The following is a 13,363-nucleotide window of genomic DNA, read 5'->3' as shown; positions in this document are numbered from 1 at the left end:
TACTAACTGTGAAAAGCACTTAACGCTGGGGAGGTCAGAGAAAACTGTCTCTGCCCAGATTTCCCTCTAGATGCCGGTTAGTAATAAATAGCTTCCTTCTTCCAACAGGTGGGTGATTAAGGAAGCTTCTAGTATTTTCTAGCAGTGCTGAGTGGAATGAACTTGTTTACTGCTAGTAAATCATTCCTAAGTTTTTATTCAAGGAACTGCCTATGAACCATGGTGTTTTATAGCTTAAGCATGGAGTTCATATTTTGAATAGTTGTTTACCTATAAAATATGCATGTGTAGTTAGCAGATTACTCTGACTTAGCCATTACTGACCTCACATCTTCTTTAAAATTTGAGTGTGAGTGCAGTATAAACACATGGATATACAGTAGTGCATTTTTTATTTCTGTTGATGCCACATGTTTCACTTAATCAGAGCCACATGTTTAATCAAATGCACTTTTAATATGTGGTGTTTAGAGTAACAAATTTTCTGACGTGGCTTAAACGCAAGCTCTATCCTTTTGAAAAACAGTGTCTGTTTTGTACTTATGTTTTCAAATGAATTAAAACCAGAAGCTTCTTGATCTGTATTATAGACCATGCAGAAGAAAACCCTCAGTGGTTTAAGCAGCAGACAGGTACAGAAGTTATAACCAAGAGGGACAGGCAGTTGCCTGGACTTAGAGAATAATGTCTCAGTGGGCACAAACTCATCATCTGGCAGATGGCCTTGACTAGTTGGCTGGCTGGCTGGTGGTTTTAGGCAGAATATAAATGATATCCTGAAGGGAATACTGAGTGCAGATCTGTGAGCTCTGTAGTTGAAGATACAAAAGAAAAGTTGCTCTTTGATTCATGGCATCCAAGGATGTCTCAAGTCTTGCCTCCTATACACGTAAGCAGGAAGGTTAGAAGTACCCGTAGAGGTCAGCACAACTTCTTTCACTCCTTCTTTTCCCCTTTTCCAGTGTTGCTAGCAATCACAAGCAGAATTTGATGACAGTGGCAAACCTTGGTGTGGTGTTTGGGCCTACATTGCTGCGACCTCAGGAAGAAACAGTGGCAGCCATCATGGACATCAAGTTCCAGAACATTGTCATCGAGATCTTAATAGAGAACCATGAAAAGGTAACGTATAAGTGGGCCCTTACAGGAAAGAATTGAGTTGTTTGGCTGTGGGTCTCTGCATTTGTTTCTATCAGCTGCTGGATGAAGCCTCTGAGAAGACATGAAAGCGTCTTCTCTGCAAGCATAGCACAGTATCATTAATAGTGACAGGGTTTAGCTCTCTCCCATACAATGGGTCCCAAGTTGGGCTAGTCATTGGCTTGCCATTCCCACAATCTCTGTTTCATCTTTATTCCTATACTTCTTGTAGGTAAAATAAATTTTGGGCCGAAGTTTATGGATGGGTTGATGTCACCCTCCCTCCACTGGAAGTTCCCCTTGGCTACAGGAGGTAGTGACTTATAGGCTCCTTAACCTGCACTGCTAGGAATATTAGCTAGAGTCACCCTTGGGAGCCTCTCTTGTCCCAGAGATGCCCCTACACTGATTTCCATTCTCTCTCCCAGTCCCAACCCCACCTCGGTAACCCTCCCCACACTTTCTCACATCCAGTTCACTCCCTTCTTATACTTCAGTTGTCTATTATTATTTCCTCTCTGAGTGAAATTCAAGCATCCTCCCTTGGGCCCTCCTTGGCTTCTTTGGGTCTGTGGAATGGTTATCCTGTACTTTATGGCTAATATCCACTTATAAATGAGTACTCACATACCATGTGTGCCTTTCTGGGTCTCCGTTAACTCACTCAGTATGATCTTTTCTAGTTCCATTCATTTGCCTGCAAACTGCATGATGTCTTTGTTTTTAATAGCCAAGTAATATTCCATTGTGTAATAGGCCAAACTCCAGTCTTGTGGAAGAGTGGGAGGAAGGATAGAGGGAGCTGGAGGGGTCAAGGACACTACAAGAGGAGCTACAGAGTAAACTAATCTGAGCCAACGGGGGCTCAGAGAGATTGAACCAACAACCAAAGAGCATGCACAGGCTTTGGGTCCACTAACTATGGCAGTAAAGGTCACTGACTCTGTTGCCTGCTTTTGGATCCCTTTGCCCTAGCTAGGCTATCTTGTCAGGCCTCAGTGGGAAAGGATATTTTTATTCTTCCTGCGATTTGAGATACCAAAGTTAGTTGGTACTTCTTGGGAGCCTCCTCTCTCTGAGAAGAAGGAAAGGAGGAATGGGGGGGGGCATAAGGGAGGGACTGGAAGGAGAGTTGGGGGGAGGCTGGGATTAAATAAAGAAGGAAAGGAAAAAAGAATTGGGTTGTTTAGCTGTATGGGGCTGCTCTGGAACCTTCAGAATTGCTAGGTTTGCATTGCTAATGGTTCTTGAACCATGGTGATAGGGACATTGCAGATTTTCATTGTCATGGTGATAATAAATGTGAGAGTACTGGTAGAGCTTACAGCCTCTAGGAAAAAGTCCCAGCTCCTTCTCCATGCTCTCTTAAAAACCCCTCCCACTGAATCCTTCTCCTTTCTACATCCTATGCATCTCTCTATCTGTCCACTGTACTTTCTTTCACTGTCTATTTTTTTTTTTTACATTCACTTCCTGTCAGTTGGTTGCTTGCTCTGTCTCTTGATCTATGGTTGACTTTATTTAATCCTGTTTACAGAAAGCTCTTGGAGTAAAGGTGTGTGCTAGGGCTGAACCATACCACAACTAGAAACAGGTCTTTCCAGTGCATGATCTCTGGGTTCACAGTGTGATCAAATAGCAAGAAATCCCCACCCCACCTTCCTGGTCCATTCATCATAAAAGACTTTAACACATTTTGAGGCCTAAGAAATGTCATTGCTCTTAGCAGCAAACCCTTGCAAAGCCTCTCAGAACCTATGCAGTTTTCCCCAGGTGAGTATTTGATAGATGTAACTCTGGAATCTGATTTTTAAAATAATAATAACACATGTTTCTCTTCCTAAATAAAACATGAGGAAAGCATGCCTGACAAATGTAGATTCTGACCACTGCTTGCACACAACAATATTATAAACAACAATAATTTAAGCCACCTGTCACCTCTGATCTCAATTTTGACAAGCACTCCCTAATTTGCTTCTTTGCTTCCACTTTGGCCTGTTTATTCTGATATCATCCACCAGAATGAGACTTCTGGCAAGTTAGCTCACAACAGTTCTGTGCTGCCAAGCCATTCACTAAGTTGAGTCCCCTTGTCGCTAGGTTTGAAGGTCATTCTTGATAGGAGCCTGTGAGTTCCACTGAGTCATTATCTTCTCTCTTTTATATCTCCTGTCTTGACTTAGACTGCCCTGTAGTTCTTTGGACATATCAGATACTTTTGGATTCTTTTGAATCCTTTGCAACTGCTGTTCCCATCACCTGGATGGAACACCCTTCTTCCTCAAAATGGCGATTTTTTCAACACCTTCAAGTGTCCTAAGTGGGACCAGACCTCTGTACTTAAAACGTTATAGCCCCAACCCCTCAGCATTCCCTTTTTCTTTTACCTTGCCTTTTTCTTTCTGTAGCCTTAGCTATTCCACTCTAGTAATATAAAATGTGCTAATGCAGTCTACACATGTTCCAAACAGTACCTATGAGGCTAGAAGCTTCCTTCTTCCTGAGCTTTTTTAGTTTTTTTTTTTTTTTTTTTTTTTTTTTTTGCTGAGAACCCTCCTGCATCCTTCACAGTAGTCTTAGTGATACACCTTCAGACTGGCTAGGGAAAGCATATGAGCCACACACTTCCTGTTTCTCAGCAGTCCAGAGTCATTGTTCCAGCTGATCTGGGAGGAGGCCAGTATTCTGCAAAGTTGTTAGGAAGCAAATGTCTTTGAGTAAGAAGAGGTAGAGCAGAAAAATCCAGAAGATACAGTAATGTCTGAGGATTGTTGTTTTTTTTTTTCCCTAGTCCATGTAGGTAATGTGAACTGATTTTTAAAATTCTATTGTATCGATGAATATTTTTAATAAACAATGTCCAGAAATGTAATTTTATGAAAATAACTCACTTTTACTACAATTTATTCAGAAGATACTGTACTAAGCAACTTTATAGCTACCATCTCACTTAATTTTCCTAGCAGTATTAAAGGAAAAGTCAACATCTTTCTCCATCAAGAAAATGAAAATTAAGATTGGTTTGAGATTGCATTTCCCCGAGACAAGATGACTGTCATCAAGAACACAAATGACATGAAATGCTGTCAAGGATGTGGGGGAAGAAACACTATTATACACTGCTGATAGACATGTACACTGGTGCAGCCAGTTTGGAAATCAGTAGGTAGTCTGCTCAAATGCCTAAAATAACTGTAATTTCCACCAGGGACTGTATACCTGGAACTCCACTTGCATTAGAAAAGAACAGAATTGAAAGTATTTGAGTTAAAAGCCAAAGCATGTTTGGCTCTCACCATGCTTACTTTACAGTAATGGTCATTTCTTTAAAGTTTTCAGTTCTGTATGAGTAGAATCTCCCCACTAAATCACAGTACAATTACTTTAAGGCTTAAACTATCAAGTAGACAAAAACTTAGGATTATGGTAGAAATAATATTCATGTTTCTAGATAGGAATAAAAAAACCAAAATACTATTGCTAGCATCTAACGTTACCCCAAGTTCCAGAAATTTAACAATTTCTTACAAAGTTTTTCTTCTAGTCCCTTTGGGAAGGTTACTATGCTTTTGACATTTAAATTTTAGATGTCCGGGAAGAACAGCCTTGCCAAGAAAACACACTGCCGTCTTTCTTACTGTGCTTCCCCTGAAACCTGAAGCTTCAGGCTGGTCGTGTTTGTTGCACTGCACTGTTAAGTTCCAGCATATAACTGGAGGATCGATGCCTTGCGTCCTGTGACAGCTTATGGCATTTCTTTTGGCTGTGGCTCTGGAGGTTCCTGGGGGAACAGCAGGATGTCTCTGTGTAGATCTACCTGTGTGTGGTGTGCTGTGGCATCTTCAGCCCCAAGACCTATTAGGATCTGTAAAATGTGGGATTCCCTTGCAGTCTATCACTGCGCTCTGGGGGAGATTAGAGAGTAGATTGTTAAACTGTTGACTGTCAGAAATGCATCCTTTTTACTACATGTGCCAAAGAGATGAGCTAGAAGCCATAGATGACCTTACTGAATACCTGAGGTAAGAGCCCAGTTCTGTACAGCCTAGCGTCCCCAGTGAAATAATACTCACCCTCTGAGGTACAGTTAGAGTTGATTTGGGCCTACTAAATTGCTTTCATTTGCCCTCGTAAAAATGTTGATGGCACCAAATTCATTGCTCTTTTGTTTGACTCCATACACATTTTATATTAATTACTATGCATTGATTAATGTGCAGCTGGCCTGTGTTTGCCACTTGCCTTTGCCTTTCATTTTCTTAATATCTGACATTGCTGATATGCAAAATTAACACTGAGAATGGTAATATGTGCCCAGCTTCACTGAAACATCCCGCTGTTGTTTGTTTGTTTATTTATTGTTGTTGTTTTTTGGGGGGTTGTTTTTTTCTTTTCTGTTTTATTTGTTTGCTTGCTTGTCTGTTGATCCTGTCTTTGTAACCCTGAGGAAGTGACCCAAGTGACTTGTACATTGGAACTCACTGCTTCTTCTCTGCCCTAGAATATTTTCCTTCTAAATGGCAAGTGTTATGTAGGACACTCTGTTAATGTAGTGGATTTGTTAATCTGAGTACATAGTTACCCCCTATTTAACTCCAGGCAGACTAACAGTCATTAATATTGGGAAAGCTCCTTTAATATCCCTGAAATGGGGCTGTAGTTTGATGTTGCATTTTATATAATTCCTCTCTACTAACAGAGGTGGCAAGAAATAGGCTTTCTGGAAATATGTTTAAAATAAAAAAATCACAGCACCTCCCCCCCTACCCCAACACACACCCAAAGTTACTAGAGATTATGGCTCCTTTAGAGAGATTTTAAATAAAATTCCCCAAACTACTTTCCAAATTGTTGATCTCTTCACCCACCCCCTAAGTGCTGATAGCAACAGGGTTTAAAATTTCCAACTTTCCTTAAAAAACCTTTCTGTGGCTACCGCCTCTGGATTTGGCTTCTTCACAGTTAATGACAAATGAGTCCTGCGGTTGCATGCCTGAGTCACAGGCTTGAAGTTTCAGGGCTTCAGGCTCCACCTGCCCTGTGCAGGGTACCCACATCAGATCCAGCGAGCAGGGGAGTTATGCCCTGCCCTTTCTCAGGAAAGTATTCCTCAGCTAGTCCCATGTTTCCCGAGACCCTGATGGATTTGTGTCTCAAGAACAGTTCTCGTTGTCAGTTGTCAACTAGACTGCTGTTTCACATTGTGATCACCGAGTCTTGGGTGTGGTTTAATGTCTTCCCAGCAAATCTGCCCCTATAGACTTGGAAGCTCCACAGCATGACCTAATTCTCCTCCTGTAAAAACCAAAGCACACAATAAAGAGAACAGGGCACACTTTGCAGAGAGACTCCTAATCCTTTTAAATTGCAAATGTGTGTGACAGCTGGGATTAGAAAAGGTGTAAAAATGTGTGTGCAACACAGCTAAGAACAAATTCCACAAGTGTCAGGGCTCCAGGACATAAAGATGGGCCAGAAAGGAGTCCAGACCCCTAAGCTCTGTAGGTGGCACACGGAAAAAGAACATCAAGTACTAACATTGCTGCAGGTAGGTAAGGCTGACAGGGATGTAATGAAACTTACACTTAAAGACTTGTTTCTTGTCTGCAGATAATTTATTTTCAACATCCACTATTTCCTTCTCATATCCCCCCTCTGTCTCACTGTCTCTCTGTCTCTCTCCCTCTCATATTGAATAAAGGAATGTATTTTGCATATCAAAAGCCAAACCACTAGGTGCCTTAGCCCTCACCAGGGTCCTGGGCCTTTTTGTGGATGAGACCTTTGGAGGTCAGAAACTTACATGATTTGCTCAAGGTTATAGACCTTACAAAAGCCTAAAATCCGATCTGACAGACTGCAAAATTATCTTTATGTTCTGTCATTTGTTTCTCTATAACACACAAGAAGACTCAGCTAAGCCTCAGGCAGGCAGGCAGTCTAAGTCTAGGTTCTTATCTAGCTGTATAACCTTGGACAAATAGTTCATTTTAATGAGACTCAATTTCCTCATCTACAAGATGTCAATAACTGCATTTCCCTCATAGTTATTTTGGAGGAAATAATTCATACCTTTAATTGATGTAAATATAACTGCATAATAAATACTTAATGAATTTTAGTTATGTTTTTAATTTTTAAAAAAATTTTTATTTTTTATATTAATTACAGTTTATTCATGTTGGATCCCCATGCAGCCCCCTCCCTCATCCCCTCCAAATCCCAGCCTTCCTCCCTCTTCTGCTCCCATGCTCCTCTCCAAGTCCACTGAGAGGGGAGGGGAGGTTCTTTTCCCCTTCCATCTGACCCTAGCTTATCAGGACTTATCAGGACTGGCTGCATTGTCCTACTCTGTGCTCCTTCATCAGGGGGAAGGCGGTCAAAGAGCCAGCCACTGAGTTCATGTCAGAGACAGTCCTTGTGGCAGCTGAGAATTTTTGTTATTTTGCTGTCATTTATACTACCACATTTCTTGCCTATGCTTTACCAGTGCAATGTACTGGTATATACTCATTTTATGTTATTTCTCTTTTCAAAAGTTCTGCCTGCATACAGGTATTATATTATGTTCATTTTTACAAGGGAAACGGGCTCAAAGTAGTTAAAGACCTTGGATAAAGTAGGTGGCAAAGCCAGGATTTGATTTCAGGTCTTTTTAGCTTTGCAGCTTGTTTGCTTTTTACCCATTTAAGTACTATAAATTTCCTTCTTCTATTTGACGATATGATTCAGCAGTTAGGTCGCTATCGTGGACAGTAAGGCCTGGACATGGTGTATGGCTCTGTCAAGACCTAGTACTCACTCACGGCTGGCTGACCGCAGAGGCCAACCCTAACACTATCATGCCTGGCTTAAGGAGAAAAAGTACCCTGGTGTTTATGGGTGTGTTAATTCCACTCTCAGGGGAAATTGGGGATACTTGGAAAGGTTCCTGGCAGTTTGTATTTTTATTTTATAATTTTATTCTCCATTGGCTCCCAGTAGGGTCACAGTCTTCCTAGCTTTTATGCACAAGACATTCCTGATTAAGTTGGAATTGGTTTCTAAGTCCGACAGTATGAACAGGATTCTTGGGGCACAGAGTAGAACTTTCCTCTTTGTGTAAATTTGAAAAGTCTCTGTGGACTGAGTACATTGTTCCGACCACATGGTAGAGCTTGTAGATTCTATGAGTTAATGCTTGTAGATTACAGGGTCCTTTGTACAGCAGCTTTCACAGCCCAAAGACAACTTCCTGTGTGCAACAGAACTGGAGTAACTGACAGAGGTATATAATCCAGACTCCAACTTAAACTTTTAGCACAGACAAACCTTTGGCATGGCCAGAAGGTAGCTGGGAAATCAACTGGCATGTATTGAAATTTTCAAGTTAAATGAGCAACAGCCATGTGGACAATAATTTCCACATTCTTGCTATGTATTCTTGGCCTTGAACTCATTATGTAGCGAGCCTTGACTTGAACTTATAGCAATCCTCCTGCTTTAACCTCCTGAGTATACAGATTAGTCCTATACCACCAGGCCAACCCTGACTTCTTATTGAGTGTTTGTGTCCATGTGGTTTCATTTACAAAGGTGCCCTTGAATTTAGGAAAGCTCTTATAATAATAAAGTGTTAGTCCTGTGCCTAGTACTTTATATTTTGCCGTGTGCTCTTGTGTACACTACTCTACTGTATTTATCCCCCAAACGGCCTGATAGAATTCTTTAGATGCTTGTGCCTGGCTCATAATCAGATCCAAGGAACTGGCCTTTGGGGTTATAGTGCCTATCCATCGTGAAAGTTCCCTTGTAGAACCAATTCCATTCTGCTCACATAACTTTTTCAGAAAATAATGAATGAGCAAAGGTTCTCCTTCGTTCCCATGTCACTTCCTGCTGTGTTTGCAGGCGGTTTCTCATGCATCTGTCTATATGTGTCTTACTCAAAACTTAGTCTGTGTCTAAATTAGCTACAGTTCTTGAAAAGAGTAGATGTTTTCCTTGGCATCGACATTTGAAGTTAAAATGCACACCTGCTGTCTTCTCTCCCTGCACTGTAGTTGATAGTGGATGTATCTTCCTTCATTAGGAGGAAAGATTACATTTTGATGCCAGAAGCAAAGAGTCATGGTGGGATACTAGGACCTGTCCTGTCTCTAACTTTGGACTTATTTCTAGATATTCTTAGCAAAGGATTGATGAAGGGACTGCATTCTGGGCCAGAGGCAGAAGAGTGCTAAGAGACACCATTATTTGTTAGAAATCCATTCTCATGGGATTAGGACAGTGTCTCTATATGAAGTCTGGCCAGAGAGGATGAACTCACTGAATGGCTGCTGCAACCACAGGGCCTTACTTCTGGTCCCCTGTTGTCTCACCTAGACACGGGACAGGATAGGAGAGCGTGCTTGTGAAATGGTCATGCTGTGTTGACCTGTAGCTTCAGGAGGAGTCATGTGAGATGCCCAGCTCAGAGCTCAACAGGCATGAGCGCATGTATCTACAAGCCATTTTAAACTGTCAGTGATTGTGCTCATTGAGATGCCACCTCAGGGCGGCCAAGGCTCAGCATGGCTGGTGGGACAAAGTCAAGGGAAAGAAAGCTTCTTAGAGGCTGCAGCTCTTAGGCTCAAGGGTAACCACAGCCCCTCCATTTTTGTCACATTAAAAGGCTTGCTTCAAGAGATTGCAGAAGTGAGTAGCATCAATCAGTTTATTACTAGGGATTCTGGCTGTCCTGCAGATGAAGGTTTTTTTTTCTCCTTTTCCTAACCCTTGTGCAGGTAATCTCAGCTCTCTACAGTTACCCAGTCTATCTTGTTTCAAGTTTGAGTCTACTAGAGAAAAATGCATAGTGCTGCCTTTCTTTCAATAGCTGTGTTTGGGACTGAGACTGACTTCACCGGCTGGCTGGCATCCTCAGAGCCAAGGACCTGCCAAACCAGGGAAAGCAGCTGTTTCAGCTGAAACTCGCATAATTCTTGTGACTTAGCTCTCTGCATATCAGCTTTTGGGGATTGCTTTAAAATATACACAGAGAGGGCCACAACCCAGAGCCATAAGGGCAGGGGTGGGGATGACCACTGCCATCCTCCTGTGACTCTGACTGTTGGAAGGAGGATGTGGAGAGGCTAGTGTCGTGGTATGAGGGACTACAACAAAAGGATCAGTCAACATTAGTATGGCAGTAAAGTTGAGGAGGTTATGTAACCCATATGAATCATCTTTGAAGATGTTTTGTATTGAAGGGAGAAGGCTGCAATGTAAAGTTACATGAGAAAAGTAGGATGTAAACCTATGTGGAGATGTCAGCTATGGAAAAGTGTGTTTAGTACTAAATGAGACCTCATACAAAGCACTCAGCTCCATGCCTGGTGTGGCAAACACTTAGTATATCACAGCTACTGGATTGTAAATCCTCTAACCACAGGGAACACATTGTCTCATTCACTGTTACACTGAGGGTGCCTCTCTAAAGTGGATGTTCAAAAGAGTTTTGCTGATTGTTTGAATGTGGGCTGTTATCATAAGCATTTACAAAAGAATCCAGGAAAGGGAGAGCCTGTGTTATCTTCTGTAATTATAAGTGTGACAGTTTCATTTTTATATGCTTTGGTTCTTTATACAGTGCTGGGACATTAGGAGCTCTGCACAATTGCTGAGAACTGATTGAGCTGCCCATAAAGTATAGCGTGCTGTGACAAGCACCGCGGGAGCCACAGTAAGTGGCGGCTACTTACATATGGTATTTACGTTTACCATGGAAGTGCTGGCCATAGCAGTAAGGGCATTCTGTAGTAAGGCAAACAAGAATTGGAAAGATTTTTCTCTCACTATTTTTTTTTTTTTTAATCTTGTGATCTGAGTGTGTAATTTTCCTCACAGGCTTGCATTTAAAACTCTTGTTTGGGGAGTCCGTGGCACTTCCAGATATAGAGCATGAAGAATTGGTCACTGGGGCCAGGCTTTGGGGATTATAGCCCCACGAGCCTTTCTTCCAGTCTCTTATCTTGGATGTTTGACCCATTCAGATGTGAGCAGGCAGCCACATGTTCCTGCTGCCACAGCTGCAGGCCACTCACACCGTCATGATATCCACACTGTGACAGACGGCACCCTACCTCATGTCCACACTGATAGATGGCACCCTTACCTCACACCCACACTAATATAGATGGCACCCTACCTCATGTCCACACTGTGACAGACGGCACCCTACCTCATGTCCATACTGATAGATGGCACCCTTACCTCACACCCACACTAATATAGATGGCACCCTACCTCATGTCCACACTGTGACAGATGGCACCCTAACCTCCTCATGCCCACACTGTGACAGACGGCACCCTGCCTCACGCCTACTCTGCGACAGAACGCACCCTTATATCACAAGCCAAGCTCCCTTAAGTTGCTTCTTCCCTGGCATCTGTTATGATAGTTAAGAGTTACTACTACACATGGTCTTAAATATAACAACAAAATGATTTTTAAAAACCTAACACACAAAACCTAAGTCCCAAAATTATTCTCTGTAAATAACAAAACTGTAAGAGGTTTGCTGTTTTCTTTAGACTTTTCTACATTTTCCAGATTGGTACATGTGTGCATGTGTGTGCATGCCTGTTTTATCAGGGCCACCCTCCTCAATCCTTTGAAATAACACAAACTCACCTTCAGGTAACATAGAGCTACTGAAAGAGTGAGGCTGTTCTCACTGAGTGTAGTTGGAGAGGAGGGAAAAATGTTCCCTATTCTGTGTCAGTTTGGGAACATAATTTAAATATGTTTTATGATCTGAAATAAAATTGTGAGGCAGTAGTAAATAACTGGGACAGAACCCAGGGGAGAAAGGATTAATTGATTCTGGGCAAAGATAGTAAAAAACCTTCACTGTCCGCACACAGTAGTTTAGATTGTTTGTGTTGTTCCTGTTCCCTCACATAGATCAGAGGAGAACATAAAGACTGTGGTATGGGACTAAAAAGAGAAGTGAACTCTAGGGTCAGTTCCTGGAGAAAGTACCCAAGGCCAGTTACTAACAGCATCTCTGTGGAGGCCTACAGATGCTGGATGCCTTTTGCAGCTTTTCCCCCACCCCTTATTCTAAGTTTCCACTCAGGCCTGTGCTTTCTACCTAGTTCACAGAACTGTGTAACTTTTTGTCACCCTGATGTGTAGATATTCAACACCGTGCCTGATGTGCCCCTCACCAATGCCCAGCTACACCTGTCCCGGAAGAAAAGCAGTGACTCCAAGCCCCCCTCCTGCAGCGAGAGGCCCCTGACGCTCTTCCATGCCGTGCCGTCCACAGAAAAACGTGAGTCTCTGCTGGCCGGAGCCAGGGTGGTATATGGAGGCATCCCTGTTGCCTCCATGGCTTGCTACGGACATTATTAGCCTGGTTATATGCTGCTGGCCTTTGCTGTCCTGAAGGCTCTGTTCTCCTTGTGTGCTGCCTGGTTCCATTGCTGAGCAGGAGATGTTCTTCTCTCTGCTGCTCAGCAGGAGCTTGGCTATGGTTTTGCCTAAGTCCCTCCTTTGTTGGCAGGTCTCATAGAAACAGTTCTTCACTGACTCAGTTTGGCATTATTATTGGAGGAAGCCACTTGTCCCACTAGAAAGTCCCTGTGGAAAGAGGGTCTCTGCTTACTCTTTCACTCTTCTATGTATTGATGCTTTAAAATATTTGGATGAATTACTGAACTAGAGAATAATTTCTCTCTATTCCAAGAAGAAGAGCATTATTACCACAGATGTAGCAGATCTTTTCATCTCAGGACTTCTGAGATCTTTGCAATATTTGGGCACACGGCCCTAAAGTATGCAGTCATATTTCAGTTTTTGTGACAAGAAACTTGCGTCCCAACAGTTGGGAGGCAGGGGCATCAGAGGAAGATTTCTGCAAGTCTGAAGCTAGACTGGTCTGTGTAGAAAGGACCAAGCTAGCCAACACTACATAGGACAAGCCTGCCTCAAAAAAATAAGTTAGTCATTGGAGTGAAGGCCTCATGATCTACTGGAGGTCAGCAGTATTGGGTCGTAAGCTTTTACCTCTTTCATCCTCATTTTGTTTATTGTTAGGAGGCATAATAGTGCTCACCCCAGAGGGTAGACTTAAGGATTAACAAAATTATTCATTACAGCACCTGGCATAAGGCTGCTACAGAGACACCAGACCAGTTCCAGCATGCAGCTGACATTTACATGGTGCCTTCACAATCTAGGGATATGAAAA

The 13,363-nt window shown here is 42.4% G+C and overlaps 1 protein-coding gene across 4 annotated transcripts in view; it reads left to right on the top strand.

The window, feature by feature from the left end:
* The window catches only part of Arhgap26 (Rho GTPase activating protein 26), a 387,586-nt gene that overhangs the window by 292,184 nt on the left and 82,039 nt on the right, over window positions 1-13,363 (top strand). For all 4 annotated transcript variants that reach the window (XM_021642211.2, XM_021642215.2, XM_021642212.2 and 1 more), the window contains exons 18-19: window positions 963-1,122; window positions 12,307-12,445. In XM_021642211.2, the coding sequence (XP_021497886.1) occupies window positions 963-1,122; window positions 12,307-12,445 (299 nt within the window). The remainder of the gene's footprint in view (window positions 1-962; window positions 1,123-12,306; window positions 12,446-13,363) is intronic.

The sequence above is a fragment of the Meriones unguiculatus genome, chromosome 2 (assembly GCF_030254825.1).
Source record: "Meriones unguiculatus strain TT.TT164.6M chromosome 2, Bangor_MerUng_6.1, whole genome shotgun sequence".
NCBI lineage: Eukaryota > Metazoa > Chordata > Mammalia > Rodentia > Muridae > Meriones > Meriones unguiculatus.
The sequence above is the reverse complement of the archived record's forward strand: the minus strand, read 5'-3'. Positions and strand labels throughout refer to the sequence as shown.